The sequence below is a fragment of the Rhinolophus sinicus genome, chromosome 14 (genome assembly GCF_057876585.1).
Source record: "Rhinolophus sinicus isolate RSI-liver-muscle chromosome 14, RSI-T2T, whole genome shotgun sequence".
NCBI lineage: Eukaryota > Metazoa > Chordata > Mammalia > Chiroptera > Rhinolophidae > Rhinolophus > Rhinolophus sinicus.
In genome coordinates this window covers 54,604,554-54,621,796 of record NC_142514.1, presented here as the reverse complement: position 1 = coordinate 54,621,796, position 17,243 = coordinate 54,604,554, and the positions used below count along the sequence as shown (strand labels likewise).

The 17,243-nt window shown below is 33.2% G+C and overlaps 1 protein-coding gene across 1 annotated transcript in view; it reads left to right on the top strand.

The window, feature by feature from the left end:
* Nucleotides 1–17,243, top strand: part of LRRIQ3 (leucine rich repeats and IQ motif containing 3) — a 147,083-nt gene that overhangs the window by 55,010 nt on the left and 74,830 nt on the right. The window contains exon 5 of the mRNA XM_088791203.1: nt 12,511–12,667. Coding sequence (XP_088647329.1) covers nt 12,511–12,667 — 157 coding nt within the window. The remainder of the gene's footprint in view (nt 1–12,510; nt 12,668–17,243) is intronic.

Below are 17,243 nucleotides of genomic sequence, written 5' to 3'. Positions count from 1 at the left end.
ATATATATATATATATATATATATATATATATATATATAAATTTTTTTCCGTAGTGAAATATATATATCAGGGGTGTCAAAAAATGTATACAAGTGGACACTTTGGTCAACATTGCTCAAGCAGTAGTTCGCCATAATCAGAAGTGTCTGGACGCTGAAGGTAACCACTTTGAGCACCTCTTGTAATTGCAGAAGTCAAACGTGACTTGTATTCATCCTTTGTTATTGGTACATATTGAGTATCACAATTTTAATACAGTTTTCCTTCCTCAAAATGTGTATACGTTTTGGGGAGCACCTCTTTGTATAGTCACGGGATGTAAAGTACAGCATAGGGAATATAGTCAATGGTATTGTGACCTATAGATTTTGACTACCTACTTCAGAGGACAGTCTATCAAACAAAATCAGAAAGTCTCATTACAATGAAGCATATTCTTGGAGTGGACTGGGTGTAGATATGAATAACTTTGCTTGTGAAAGGTCAAATAATTCTTTTAGGAGATCAAGCCTAAACTGAAGCTTTAATAATTGGATCTGATTATCTCATTTATTAGGATAAGTAAGAGCTTGAGAAGTAGCACTTTTTAGTAGAATACAGTGATAACTCTTTAGAGGAAGAAGTAATAATTCTGTTTACTCTCTCCAAGATTAAATGATAAAGCTGCTACTGAGTTTATATTTCACTATTATCTTTAATAGTGAAAAACAGTAGTGGTATAAGCCAATATCCCACCAAGCAACAAAATGTCCCCCAATCTTTCCAAAATAAGTTAGTATTATTTACTTAAGACTTCACATGGCTGAGGAAAGAATCTCTGAGTTTAAGCCTATCTCAACAGAAACGTCCAAAGCTGAAAAGCAAAATAAGACTGAAAAAAACCACAAGAGAATATATAAGAACTGTGAGACAACTATAATACAAAAGATGTGATATACATGTACTGAAAATCCTGGAAGGAAAGAAAAGAAAAAAAAAAAAGAAGGAAGGAAGGAAGGAAGGAGAGAGAGAGAGAGAGAGAAAGAGAGAGAGAGAGAGAGAAAGGGAGAGATAAGAGAAATATCTAAAACAAGAACAGCAGAGAATTTCCCCCAATTAATGTCAGACACCAAACCACAGATCCAGGAAGGTCAGAAAATATCAAGCAGGAATAATGTCAAAAAAACTACACCTAGGCATATCATATTCAAACTACAGAAAAAAATCAAAAGAAAGAAAAAAATCCATAAAGCTGCATATAAAGGAGCAAAGATAAGAATTACATCTGTTTCTCCTAAGAAACATGCAAGCAAGAAGAGAGTGGAATGAAATATTTGAAACATTGAGAGAAAAAGTCACCAACCTAGAAATCTGCGCTCTGCAAAGTTATCCTTAAAAAGTGAAAGGAAATGCAAACTTTCTCAGACAAACAGAAATTGAGGGAATTTATTGTCAGTAGATGTGACTTGCAGAGATGTTAAAAGAAATGCTTCACGGAAAAGGAAGATGATATATCAGAAACATATCTACACAAAAAAGAGCATTGGGAAAGGAAAAAGTAAGGTAAAATAACTTTTCTTGTTTTATTTTTAATTGATCTAACATAATTATTCAAAATAAGAATCGCATGAATATATTCTATTATGTGTATGTATACACACATATATGCTTATGTAAAAGTCAATGGTACAGAAGGGAGGAATTAGTATTGTTTTGTTATTGGATACTAATACTACCTATAAAGAAGTGTAGTATTATTTGAAAATAGATAAATTATAAATATATATTGCATGCTTTAGGGTAGTCACTAAAAATAAAAAAGTGAAAAAAAAAAGAAAATACTAATTTTGCTAAGAAAGGAGAGTAAATGGAATCATGAAAGGCTAAATTAAAACCAAAGAAAGAAGAGTGGAAGACAAAAATAGGAAGAAGAACAATGGTAACAAATAGAATACAGTAATAAATATATTAAATGTTAATCCAAACATATAACTTTGTCAGTAGTTTAAATGTACCAATTTAAAAGAGATTGTTAAGTGAATCCATAAACAAGATCCAACTATATGTTGTCTACAAAATCCACTGTAAGTATAAAGACACACATAGATTTAAAGTAAATGGATGGAGAAAGATATATCATGTTAACACTAATAAAAAGAATGCTGGAGTAGCTATATTAATTTTGGACAAAGAAAACTTCATAGTGAATAAAGTTATCAATTAAAGTGGTGTATTACATAACAATAAAAAAGGCAATTCTCCAATAATAGATAACAATCCAAAACATACTCATACATGCACCTAACAACAGTGTGTCAAAATGCAAGACGAAAACTAATAGACCTGCAAGGAGAAACAAACGAATCCATTGTTGTAGTGGGAGATATCAACACCTATCTATCAGCAATGGACAGGTCCAGCAGGCCGAAAATCAGTGAGGACATAGTTAAACTCAGCAACACTGTCAATCAACTGAATGTAACGGACATTTGTAGACCGCTGCATCCAACAACAGCAGAATCCACATTCATCTCAAGCTCACATGGAACATTCACAAAATAGACCACGTACTGGGCCATAAAACAATATTCACAAATTTACAATAGAAACCATATAATGTCTACTCAGATAGAATGAAATGGAATCGGACATCAGTAACAGAAATATAGCTGCCACTTTAGTAAAAAGCTTTTTCTAGTAGTTTGGAGCCAGGCTATCCCTATACATTGGAAATATTTTCAGGTTTGTGTTGTAAATCATAGATATGTTTTATTTATTGCATCAGTTCAATGCCAGATAGACCCCTTTGTGCAAGATAGGATCAATGAAACCGAAAACAAAATTTCAAAATCAAAATATTGATTCCTCAGTTCTACACCCTCTTTTTAAATGAATGCCACACAGTTCCTTAATGTGACCCCTGCTCCAACGTGCAACAGCCCAAACCACATTGCCTTGACATTCCTCGATGGTCCTTTATCTCTCCATCCTTATTTCTTATTCCTACTGACTCTCAGGCTACCCATCACTCCCTCCGGACCATCATTATTATGGTCATCTACACCTTACCCAGCCACTTTCTCCTTGATATTTCCAATCAGCCTAGTCCATACCCTTGTTCAGGGAGCAGCATTGACAGCTTTGATGTTCTATGTCTATCCCTGTTGGTAGGAAGCATGGAACAGGCTTGTGGGACAGTGCTTATAAAGAATATAGCAGTGTACAGTCATGTCCTAGCCTTCACATTCACTCAACACTCACTCAGACTCACCCAGAGCAACTTCCGGTCCTGTAAGCTCCATTCATGGTAAGTGCCCAATACATGCATCACTTTTTTTGTCTTTCATAGAGTATTTTTATTGCTCTTTTCTGTGTCTGGATATGTTTAGATGCACAAATACCATTATGTTACAGTTGCCTGCATGATTTAGTATAGTAACATGCTGTACAGGTTTGTATCCTAAATGAAATAGGATATACCATATAGCTCAGGTGTGTAGTAGGCTATGCCGTCAAGGTTTGGGTAAGTGTACTCTGTGATGTTCTCTGCCTCATGAGGCATTTCTCAGAAGGTATCACCATTGTTAAGTGATTGTAGTCTCACTTGTCTATTTTTGCATTTGTAGCCTGTGCTTTTGGTCTCATATCGATGAAATCATTGCCAAGGTCAATGTCATAAAGCTTTCCCCTGTATTTTCTTCTATGAACTTTAATTTCAGGTCTCACATTGAAGTCTTTAAAAACATTTTCAGTTGATTTTTTTAAATTAAAATTTATTGGGGTGTCAATGGTTAATAAAAATACAGAGGTTTCAAGTGTACAATTCTGTAATACATCATCTACATATCACATTGTGTGTTCGCCACCCAGAGTCAGTTCTTCTATCACCATATATTTGATCCTGTTTACCCTCTTCTATCACCCCCCTCCCCACTTACCCTCTGGTAACCACTAAACTATTGTCTGTGTCTATGAGTTTTTATTTCTTTATTTGTTTGCCTTGTTCCTTTGTTGCTTTCAGTTTTATATCCCACATATGAGTGAAATCACGTGGTCCTCGACTTTTTCTGTCTGACTTATTTCACTTAGCATAATAATCTCAAGATCCATCCATGTTGTCACAAATGGTACTATTTCGTCTTTTCTTATGGCAGAATAGTATTCCATTGTGAATATATACCACATCTTCTTTATCCAATCATCTATCGAAGGACACTGGTCATTTCCATGTCTTGGCCACCATGAATAAAGCTGCAATGCACATCAGAGCACATACATCTTTACAACTAAATGTTTTCAGATTTTTTGGGTATATATCCAGGAGAGGGATTGTTGGATCATATGGTAATTCTATTCTTAATTTTTGAGGAACTTCCACACTGCCTTCCATAACGGCTGCACTAATCTATATTCCCACCAACAGTGTATGAGGAATCCTTTTTCTCCACAGCCTTTTCAACAGTTGTTTATACTGTGAGATTAGGTTCCAAATTTATTGTTTTACATGTGTATATACAGTTTTCTCAGTACCATTTGTTGTAAAGACTGCCATTGTCTTTTCTTGGCATTTTTGTCAAAGATCAATTGACCGTATGTTAGTAGGTTCGCTATTCTGTTTCATTGTGAGTTTTGTTGTTGTTGTTCCTTGCTTGTTTGTTTTGTCTGTTGTATGCCAGTATCATACTGTTTTGATTAGTATAGCTCTGTAATATATTTTAAAATCAGAAATTGTGATGACTTCAGCTTTATTTTTTTCTTGATATTGTGTGGCTATACATGGTCTTTTATGGTTCTATATGAATTGTAGAATTGTTTTTTTCTATTTTTGTGAAAAATCAATTCGTATTTGCTAAAGATTGTTATGAATCTATAGATCACTTTGGATCATATAGACATTTTATCATATAGACATATAGACGTCATTGGATCATATAGACATATAGACATTTTAACCATTATTTCTTCTGATCGATAAATGTGGCCTGCCTTTCTGTTTAATTTTTCTTTAATTTCTTTCATCAATATTTTGTAGTTTTCAGTATACAAGCCTTTTACCTCTTAAGTTTATTCCTACATATTTTATATATTTATATATGTATATATATATATATATATATATATATATATATATATATATATTTTTATATTTTTACTGCTATTGTAAATGGGATTGTGTTCCTACTTTCCTTTTCAGATAGTTTTTCATTGTTGTTAGAAGCACCATCAGTTTTTGTATGTTGATTTTGTACTCTGTGTGTTTACTACATTTGTTTATTACTTGTAACAGTTTTTTTGTTTGTTTTTTTAAATGGGGTCTTTAGGATGTTTTCTATTAAAGAGCATATCATCTGCAAAAAGGGACAATTTTACTTCTCTCTTAGATCTGGATTTCCATTTTCTTCCCCAGATTTACACAGCTTTCAGCTATTATTTCTTTTCATGCTTTCTGGTCCTTTTTCTCTCTTCTTCTTCCAGGTCTTTTACAGTACATATATTGATCCATTTGTTGGATCCCATAAGGCCCCTAAATTTTTCTTCCCTCTTTTTCATTATTTTTCTTTTTGTTTTTCTTACTGATTTATTTCCAATGACTTGTTTTTGTGCTTGCTGATCCTTGATCTAGTCTGATATTGAACTACTCTAGTGAATTTTTTTAGTTCAGTTTTCTGTGTTTCAGCTCCTTGATTTCTATTTGGTGCTTTTTAAATTATTTTCTGTCTCTTTGTTGAAATTCTCACTTTGCTCATGCGTTATTCTTCTGACCTCAGCGAACACCTTTATGTCGTTTATTTTGAATTTTCCATTAGGTAACCCATACAATTTTTCATTTGGGTCAGTTTCTGGAGATTTATCTTGTTCCTTTGTTTTAAATATCTTTGCCTGATTCTTTATTATCTTTGACTCTCTTTGTTGCTGTCTTCACATTTGACAAAGCAGCCATGTCTCCCAGTCATCATGGACTGGCCTCCTACAGGAGAGAACCCCCACTAATCAGCTTGGCAGAGATTCTAGGGGGCCTCAAACATTCATGGTAATCCAATCTGCTTTCTTTGTTCTTTGTTTTCCCCAGGTATCAAGGGTATGTCAGATCACATTAGTGCACCAGAACAAATGCAAATGCAGCCAGTTCCTTAGGTGACCTCCAGAAAAGTTGGATCACTGGACATTCAACTCTTTCCCTCTCCAAGGAGAAGCTGAGGGCTAGGTTTGTCTATCTGCTCTATGCTGAATCAGAATCGGCGGTATGGTGACTGCCAGCCCAAATCTTTATCTCTGTTCTCACTATTCTCCAGGCAGCTAGGTTTTTCCAGGTCTTGTCAGCACTCTGATATAGGCAGGTCAGAAGCCAGTGCTTTGGGCAGCCCCAAGAAAGTTTGTGGCATTGTAGGCAGCTGTGGCTGCTTACTCTGTGCTGAGCCAGAGGTAAGGGGTTATGGCATTTATCAGCCCAAGCTGCTGTATTCATTTTTTATTTTATTTTTTCTAATTAGCTTGATTGCGTCAGACCTGTCCGAGCACCGAGACTGGCAAGACAGAAGCCAGTCCTCTGGGGAGTCCACTCAGAAAAGTTGGGGGCACTGAATATGTGAATCAGCTCTTTCCTCCCCTGGGAGAATCTGGGAGCTAGGAGTTCTCTTTCTGATTATGTTGTGCTGTGCAAAGGTAGAGAGAGGATGTCTTGAATCTTTTTATTAACTTTGGTGAGTCACCCAGGATGCATCAGCCTTTCAGTTAATCTGTGGATTTCTCATAGTTCGAATTTGTCTGTCAATTGTTGCTGAATTGATGTGTTTGGGTGCAGGGAAGGGAGGTCCCAGGGCTTCCTCCTCCGCCATCTTGCTGATTCATTGTGCATTTTAAATGTCTGAGGCTGTTGCTTTTTCTTGTGCTTTTTCTTGTAATTTATTTTGTTTTATCTACTCTTTTAGGATATTTTTGTTTATTTAGCGTCTGTTCCAAGGTTTAGTTTTTGAGGGATCACAGATTCCTTTGAGAATCTGAACAAAGTTATGGGCATTATCCTCAGTGTAATCTATACACACAGTCAAATAAAATTTGCTTATAATTTCATGGGGTTTGTGAACCCCAAGTTAAATTCTGCTGTGTGCCATAACTTTTTAATTTTCATGTTTTATTCTTTATTCTTGGAAATTTATAGTCAATGTGAATACTTCCATGGCATATTCAACCTTCCCTGCCCCATGAGTTTCCTTGACTTCTTGGTATCTAGACTGTTTCACACTATCCAAGGAATCTTAATGGATTAATGGATCCAATTTTCAGAAGCAAACCTGATCTTTATAACCACCCCATTTTTTTCAACTTATGAGTTATTGACTGTTTTCTAATGAGAATTTTAATTTTTAAGGACACTAGATAAGTCAGGTACTTTGGCCAATAGTTTAGTCAATTCCTAATTAGGATATTACTTAGAGATCCTCAAGTAAAAATAAAATGGTATGAAAATATTATACATATGTTTTTGAGATGAAATATAGGATCTATTTAAAACATATACATATATACATATATATGTATACACACACAAATATATATATATATATACATATATATACATATATATGTATATATATATATATAGTTTGCTTTCTTATAGTAATTCATATTAATGAGACAAAAAGAATCTCGCACCAAGAAGTTCCTCCAATGTAAGTTCTAAAAGATCAGGAACTTTGGATTTTTACAATGTATTCTCAGAACAGTGCATTTTTAATAAATGAATGCCTGAACAATAAATGAAAGAACAAATGAATAAATAACTCTGATGAGGAGGAAATTAAGCTTTTAATATCAATAGGTTGTGGAAATGATTTGCACCTCTTCTCACTCTATGTATATATCCTATCAGTCATTATAAAAACAAAATTTAAGACAGTTTCTTTTAAAAATAAAATTTCTTAAAAATTAAAATTGTATTTAAAGTAGGTATGTAAATTTCATAATCTAAAATATTAAGACCATGAGATGATTTAAAATAAACCTAAATGTTAACATTATGCACAGATAAGTCTCATATCTTTTTGTTCCTCTTTTCCCCCTTTACTACTTTTGTTTCATTAAGTGAATATTTTATAATGCACATTTACATTCTTTTAATGATTTAATTGTATATTTTCAATTATTTTCTTCGTGTTCTTTCTAGGGCTTATAGTATATATTTTAATTTATTTACTTCAGATTTATACTAACTTACATCTAGTGAGATATAAAAATGTTACTTTTATATATGTTTATTCCCTCTTCTTCCTTTTTGTGCTGTTAATGTTATACATATTACAGCTATATTTGTTACAATCCAAACACTACATTATTATAATTATCACTTCGTAAAGTGTTATGTCTTTTAAAGAGGCTAAGGGAAGAGCAAGCATGTATTCATTGGGTTTGTTATATTAACAGTCCTATTTATCACGTTTTCTAGTTCTTTTAATTTTTTTCTATGGATTCAAGTTACCATATGGTGTCATTTCATTATTCCAAAACAGCTTTGCTCCCACCTGCCATCTTGGACTGCTGTTGTCAAATATATATTACATTTATATATGTTTTAAACCCAACAATTACTTTTAAAATTAGTTAAGAGAAAACATGAGTAGAAATACTTTGGTTGTTTCCATGTCTTGACTATTATGAATAATACTGCTAAGAACGTAGTGCTGCAGATATTTTTCTAGGTTGTGTTTTGTTTCCTTTGGATATAGTCACAAAAGTGAAATTGCTGTATCTTAGGGTAATTTTATTTTTAATTTTGTGAGAGTCCTTCATACTATTTTTCATAGTGGTGGTTTACAATCCCACAAACAGTGCACAAGGGTTCCCTTTTCTTCACATCCTAGCCAGCATTTGTTATGTCTTTGATGATGACCATTCTGTCAGGTGTGAGATGATATCCCTTTGTGGTTTTAATTTTCATTCCCTAATGATTAATGTTGAGTATCTTTTCATATCTCAGTTGGCCATTATGTATCTTCTTTAGAGAAATGTCTATTCATGTCTTTTGCCCATTTTTCAATTATATATTTTTTTGCTATTGAGTTGTATGGATTCTTTACATATACATATGTGTATATATGTGTGTATATGTGTGTGTGTATATATATATATACAGACTATATATACATATACATATACATATATATATATATATATATATATATATATATATATATATAGTACCAAAAATGTATACACATTTTAAGAAATGAAAAAACTTTATTAAATTTATACTGATGGTAACCACTTTGAGCACCTCTCGTAATGGCAGAAGTCAAACGTGACTTGTATTCATCTTTTGTTATTGGTATATATTGAGTATTACAATTTTAATACAGTTTTTTCCTTTCTTAAAACGTGTATACATTTTTTGTTACCCTCTGTATATATCTGATATTAATCCCTTATCATATATATGGTTTATAAATATTTTTTCCCCATTCTGTAGGTTTCACTTTGTTGATTGTTCTTTGGCTATGCAGAGGCTTCTTAGTTTGATATAGATTCACTTGTTGATTTTTGATTTTGTTGCTTGTACTTTAGGTGTTATATCTAAAAAATCATTGCCAAGAGCCAGGTCAAGGAACTTTTTTCTATGTTTTCATCTGGGTCATGGTTTCAGACTCTCTCGTTCTTCCTAATTCAGTCTTTGTAGTTTTATGTTTCTAAGAACTTTTCCTTTTTTTTTTTTCTTTTCAGTTTGTCTAGTTTGTGTACAGTTGTTTATAGCAGCCTTTTTATTTAAAATTTTGTTGATTTGGGCTCTTTCTCTTTTTTCCTTGCTTTGTCTAGCTAAAGGTGTGTCAATTCGATCTTTTCAAAGAAGCTTCTCTTACCATGTTCCCCAAAAAATAAGATCTACACCGAAAACAAGCCCCAGTTAAGATTGTCACCCAGACGGATGCATTTAGTACGTTATGACGATGTTCTAGAAGAAGATGGCATGACTGTATTTGAATAAATGTAGATTGTTGTACATGAAAAAATAAGACATCCCCTGAAAATATGCCCTAATATGTCTTTTGGAGCAAAAGTTAGTATAAGACCCGGTCTTATTTTTGAGGAAACACAGTAGTTTGGTTATCTTTCCTATTGTTTTCCTATTCTTTATTTCATTTATTTCCTTTCTGCTAACTTTGGGTAACACCAGAGTAGGGGCTTCCATGAAGCCATCCACAATGCTCGGGAACTGGATGTCACCCCTGGTCTGTCTTTTTCCCACTGGAAAACCATGGTCTCAGAGAAGTCTTCTCAGTGTGGTGCTGCACTGGCCTGGGGTGGGTGACTGTGGTTAATGTGTATGCATTCTTTTACTCTTCTAATGCAGTTTTTCTTGGTATCTGTGATGCAGGAGGGGTGCTTAAGCCTCACCCCTATGTCCTAGGATTCTCTCAGTGGTGACTTATCCACGAATAAAAGGTTTCTTTCTTTGTTTTTAGTTTTGTTTTGTTTTCTTTCAGCACTTTGACTCTGCCATACAGTTGCCTTCTAACCTCCATTGTTTCTTATGACAACTCAGTAGTTAATCTAATTGGTGTTCCTTTGTCCATTGCTAGTAATATTTCTCCTGCTTGTTTTCAGGATTTTCTCTCTGTTTGTGGAGATCAAGTTTTACTGTGAAGTGTCGGGATGTGGATCTCTTTGTGTTTATTCTGTTGGTATGTTCTTAAATGTGTAGATTATTGTTTCCTTAATTTCTTAATTTCAGTATGTTTTAGCCATTATTACTTCTATATTTTTTTCTCATTTTCTCTCTCTTCTCTGCTCTGGTACTCCCATTATTCATATGATGTTGGACTTAATGGTACCCCACACTTCTCTGTGGGTCTAGTCACTTGTCTTCATTAGTTTTTTTCTTTCTGGCAGCATAATCTTGATCAATCTTTCAAGATTTCTGATTCTTTTTTTTTTTTGTACCAATTAAAATCTGTTGAACTACTCTAATGAGATTTTTATTTCAGTTATCATACTTTTCAACCACAAATTTTCCATTTGGTTCTTTTATATCATTTCTATCTCTTTATTGATAATCTCTATTTGAAAAGACATTGGCATTATACCTTTCTTTACTTATTTGAAGTTTATTTCCTTTAACTATTTTTATAATAGCTGCTTTGAAGTCTTAATCTGTTATGTCTGTCATTTGTACCCTTTCAAAAGCAGTTTCAAAGTCCTGCTCTTTTTCTCCGTATACGTTACACTTTTTCTTTGTGTGTCTCATAATTTTTTTATTGCTGAAAACTGGACATTTTAGATAATATACTGTAACAACTCTGGATACTGAGCTCACCTAGGACTTGGTTTTTGCTTGTTTATTTATTTAATGACTAGGCTGGACTATTTTAATGAGCCTGTTTCCCCTGCATTGGGTAGCCTCTGATATTGCTCCTTAGAGGGCATACCCTTGGCTGGGTGCAGCCACTCATGGGATGACAGTAATTTTAGGAGGACTCTCTTTAATTGTCTCTTTTTCTGATTTGTCTCTTAAGCTCGCTAAACTCCTTTGATACCACAACTGTTATTAGGCTCCACTATTGTCAGCTGATTATCCTATTGTTTTGAAAAATGCCTCAGGAAATAAATTGCTTCATAGTTGGATCCTTTTAAAATATTAAATTTAAGAATATTTTAGAGAATCTATTCCAGGCAAGAGCAGCTGAGAGGTCTTGAGCTCTTCCTCCTCTTAGTTCTCACTTGTCGGGCAGAAGCTCTAACCCAGTTGTAATAGTTAGAGAATACTAAAGTCCTGATCACCTTTGCCCCCAGCAAATGATAAATAATTAAGAGAAGGCTGGTAGTTCCATGAGAGTAGAAGGCTAAAGTGTAAGCTTTGAATTTTACCAAAGAGAACCAGGAGGAAAGACAGCTAAGAGCCTTTCTGGGATCAGAAAAAACTGTAAAGAGCCAAAAGTTTTATAACATTCAAAACTTCACTATTAAGTATGTTTATGCTTATGTTTATGTTTATTATTAGTTTGTTTATGCCATTTATCAGGTAATATTTGTGATATATTGGGTTAAAGAAAACATACTGTTGAAATTAATCACATATTTCTTTTAACTATTTTTTAGTCTGGTTAATAAAAAATTTAAAATCAATTTGTGATATACATTATATTCTGTTGAATAGTACTGTTCTACAGTAATTTTCCTAGGTGGAAATAAAAGTTACTTCTTCACTGGAGAGGAAAAATAAAGAGAGGTTACCTTATATTTCTCTAGATAATACAGTCATGTTCTCCTTGCCATTATATTATAAAATGCATAGCCAGATGTAAATACAGAATTGTTTGCCGATTCATATAACCAGAGATTTCTCAGCACTCATTTATCTCCTGATGAATGTTGATAAACAAACCTTAGTGCCTAAAAAGCTTTATATAGTAATGAAAACAAGTATGATATTAAATTTACTCTACCAGGTTTTCTAAGATAAAAGTAAACTCATGAATAGTTTTTTTTTTAATCTTTTTATTGGCAAAACACTAAATGACGCTTTCCCCCCCTATATTCAGCTCCTTGTTTCTGTATAAAAAATATCAACAAAAATTTAGAAATGAACGTCAAACACAATGGATTTACATACACAAAAGATATGAAGATATGCTCCTTGAAGATCTATTTTTTCAGCCTGAAACTAATATAACAGGAAAGCTTGCACATTGGAAACATGTAAGTATAATTTGTTTATTATTTTTCTTTGAAATATTTTTATAATTAAATATTTAAAAATATTTTAAAATATTTTTAGGTGTTATATCTAATAAACGATTGCCCAAAGCCATATCAAGGAACTTTTTCCTAAGAATTTCTGCCATCTCTTTTAAATACCTTCCATTATATTATTAATGTTCTGCTTGTGATTTTCTTATCTGAGAAAGTCATATAATAATGTAGTACAAATACAATGTGACATATTCATAACTCCTACCACTACTATTTTATAATTTATGCTTTATATATATGTTTATCTTATTAATTATTGCAAGCAGATATTGATAGTAATATAAATTGCTTCTTAATAGTTAAAATATAAAGAAGTATTTAATTTATTAAAGGCTGATAAGTCTACATATAGCATAATATTCATTCAGTGTTTTGTGCTATATTAGTACTGCTTTGAGGACAATGGAAATAGGAAAAAACTTATATTTATTGAGTGCCTACTATGTACCTGGCACTGTGCTAGATATTTTGCATATAGTATGTAGTTTACTCTCCATAGCACTGTAAGTTAGGTATTTTTATAAATAGGAAAGCTAAAAGCTTAGAGGGTTAGTTTACTTCCAAAGGCCACAGTTAAGTGACATTCTAGGACTTAAGTCTAGGTCTTTTAACTCCAGAGCTTGTGCTTTTTAAAAATCTTTAGAGTTTTGTTTTCATTTGGACATTAGGTAAAGGTAGACCTGAAGACAGCATTGTAGTATAATTAACAAGAGTGAACTTTTTTCACTCGTGAAGAACTGTATTTGTGATAATGCTCCTTCATATGTGAACCTGTTTCTTTGTAGACTGAGGTACAACTATTTGTATTATATTCATATGATTAGAAAGGCGTACAGAAAACATCCAGATTGTCATTAGTCTGATTTCAAATAATTGAGGATATGTGCTCTAAATATAGCACGGAAATGTCCTCAAGCCCTTAAATCTCACAAGTTATCCATTGAATAAAAAAATAGGTTTAAAAGGCAAATGTATCCCATTCAAAACTTTTCCCTCATGAGCACTCAATGCCACTGTGTTAATTTGCTCTAGATGATAGCAAGCTTTATAAAACTGTAAAGTGCATGTGAAGTGTCTTTTGGCACTCTACGTAGAATATAAACTCACTGATTTTAGGCATGTCACCTGTTTTTTATATGCTTTATACAGAAGAGACTTTCACTGAATGATGTATACTGATAATCAATTTGATATGGATATGTTGTATTCTGATCACCAATTTAGATATGCTGATAATCAATTTGGAGTAAAATATTCATCTTACAAAGGTTATTTTATTTCATATCTATGAAGTTACATAGAATATATCATTGTATATTGGGCTTTGGAATTATTTTGAATGTTATGAAATTTTTGGTAAAATATATGCATTATAAGGAATTTTCTAAAGGTTTTTAATGTTATTGATAATTATTTTAACCACATTGTTATGGTTAGATGATGTTATGGTGAACTGTTATAAACATAGAACTGTTTATTCATATTATATAAATATGTAAATCGCCCTATGCTTTTTCATTGCTTATAGCTACCATTTATAGAATATTATAGAAATTATCTCCAGCTCAATTTCTTGAAGTAGTTGAAATTAATTTTAATTATATAAAATTTATCTCTGAATCTTCTATATAAAATTCTTGTTCCATCTTCTGCTGGTTTCATTTCTAGTCTCCTCTTCAGCTTACTTGGTTGATAGAGTATTATTTTATTAGTTTTACTAACATATCTAGTCTTTAGTGACTTGGAACTTGGTTTACTAGAAACTACAGTGAGAACAATTAATACCATAGAGTGCTTAAGAGAACCTAGGATCCAAGAAACACTGAAACAGTTAGGTAGTAGGGAAAAGGAAGAGGGTGAGAAAATATCACTACTTAATACTAGGAGTTCATTTTAAAAAAATGCTCTGAGCAAAATGATGGAAAGGATTAATCAAGAATGGAATTCAAGTTTCAGTATTTAGAAAGAGTAGTCAGTGTTTGAATCTGCTTCTGTTTTGGGATAAGATGTGTTTTGTCCAAAGGGCTTAAAACTTCCCATATTTATGGTAACCTAAAATGGAAAGAATCAGAGCAGTGAGTTCAAGTTACATTCATTTAGGAAATGATGTGCTGCAAAGCCAGAAGTCCTTATAAGTAACCAGAGTTTATGGTACAAGAATAAACTGTAAATGAGATACAGAAATAAAACTCAGGAAGGAAATGTGCTGCAAAGCCTGAAGTCCATTTAACAATCAGAGTTTATGGTATAAGAGTAAATTGTAAATGATATACACAACCAAAAGTCAGGAGCCATGAGGAAGGAATCTGTTAAAAACTCAGTCCTAATAGAAGAAATAAAAGATCTGAAACAATTGCGAGGGTCATTATTTACCCACAGCTTACAGATACTGGTTGTTGTATGGTTGTTCCTCTTGAAGAACAGGCCGGCATAAATACAATATTATGGTAGTAATTAGATCAAGGTTTAGGGAAACTTGTATATTATTATAATGGATTTTAGGGACATCTAGATACTATTATGGTGAATTTTACTAGCACACACACGACTCTGAAATCTGCTTTGGTGTAGTCAACCGTTTTCCTCAAAGGTTACAGAGGAAAATACATGCGGTCAGACAATTAAGTTTGCGAACTTATCCTAGAAAAAGTATTTACATACCTCATTGCTGAATATCACTACCGTCACCTTTGAATTACTGCCTATTCATCAATGCTAGCGCCTAGTCCGCCCTTCAAAGCAATTTTGGATCTCTTTTTCTGGAATAGCCATCAGAGCTGTCTTCATATTACGCTTGATGTCCTGAATGTCATTAAAATGTCTTCCTTTCAATATTTCCTTTGTCTTTGGGTAAAGAAAGAAGTCATTGGGGCCAGACCAAGTGAATAAGGAGGGTGTTCCAATACAGTTATTTGTTTACTGGCTAAAATCTCCCTCACAGACAGTGCCAAGTGAGCTGGTGCATTGTCATGATGCAAGAGCCATGAATTGGCAAAAAGTTCAGGTTGTTTTCATCTAACTTTTTCATGCAGCCTTTTTAGCACTTCCAAATAGTAAACTTCAACTGTTTGTGCAGTTGGTACAAATTCATAATGAATAATCCCTTCTGATATCAAGAAATAGTTAGCAACATCGTTGCAAGTTCGCGAAGGTAATTGTCAGACCTTGTATGTATGGGGAGTAATAGTAAACAAAGCAGTTCCTAAGTGGGGCTTTTGCCTAAAATTCGATTGCAAAATTTTAGTGACCGGGGATAGACTATGAAATATTCTGTTATCTGCTTTGTTGGCTCGAATAGTCTTTTTTAAATTTATTTTTCTTATTTCTTATATTGCAAACATGAATTTTCAAAGGGATGTAGTATGAGAAAAAGTCACCCCTTGGAGACAAAAGGAAAGAGATTCACAGGGGGAAAATTTTGCCATATATTTATCTGAGAGGCAGCATAGTTTTTCCTTTTCCTCCTGTCACCTCATCCTCACATCTGAAGCTTCCTTAACCTAGTTTAAACATATTTTGTTAGGAAGGAAAGAAAACATGTAAAAGGTAAGGAAAGGGTGATGGCCAGGAACCTTCACTGTTTCCACCTCATGGAAAGAAAACGTCTATGTATTGTGGGTCTCTGTCTTTGATAGCCCACATCCTAGAATCACAGCCTAATTTTTTTCTAAGAGCTTAAACCTTCCCTCCTTGCGGCATGAAGATTGAAATTTCACACCCTTTGTCTTGACTCATCTTCTGGAGAGGGTGCATGTACTCTCCCTAGTTATCAACAAAGTGAGAAACAGGATCAATCAATAGGCAACTGATTTAGAGGGGCAGCCTACTTTTATAGCAAGCAGAGAAACTGGCTGATACGTATGTCCTTCAGTTATTCTTGTCTACCTCATTTTTCAGACTTTAAGCCCTTATGCCACTCTTTCTTACGACAGGTTTTCTGACATTATCTTGGTCCTCTTTCAGTACTTCTGAAACCATATATCCCTATTGCAGATTTCCAGATAGCTCTCCTTTTGGTTCTCCTTCTCCTTGCCTGGAAATAAACGGAATTTGCTGTAGGTCCCCTTTCTAATAAAGCTCCTGCCGTTTGACTGTAATTTCTGTTTCCGTTTTGCTCCTTTCAGACTATTAATTTTTCCTTCGAAATTTTAGCTCATTTGCTCTTCGCTCGAATTGTGTCACAATTTGCTAATTAATTTTAGACAATTTGTAAAACTTAAATGATTTTGAAGAAGTACCTATTTCTTTTGTAAATGCCTAAACTAATTAAGCCAACAGATTTTTTTTATTAAGAAACATGCAGATTTAACTTACATCATACTTACATTAGGGAAAGTAAACTGTTTTGTTGTATTGACTTTTTTATTCCTTATTTTATGACTTGCCTTGGTTAATTTTCTTTTTCTTTTTTCATTCAGATCCTTTGTTCATTTTTCTGTTAGTATGGACTTCGTATACAGAGTTTTACTCCATTTAATTGGGAAAGGATAGTATCAGCGAAATTTGCCATTATCATATGTTG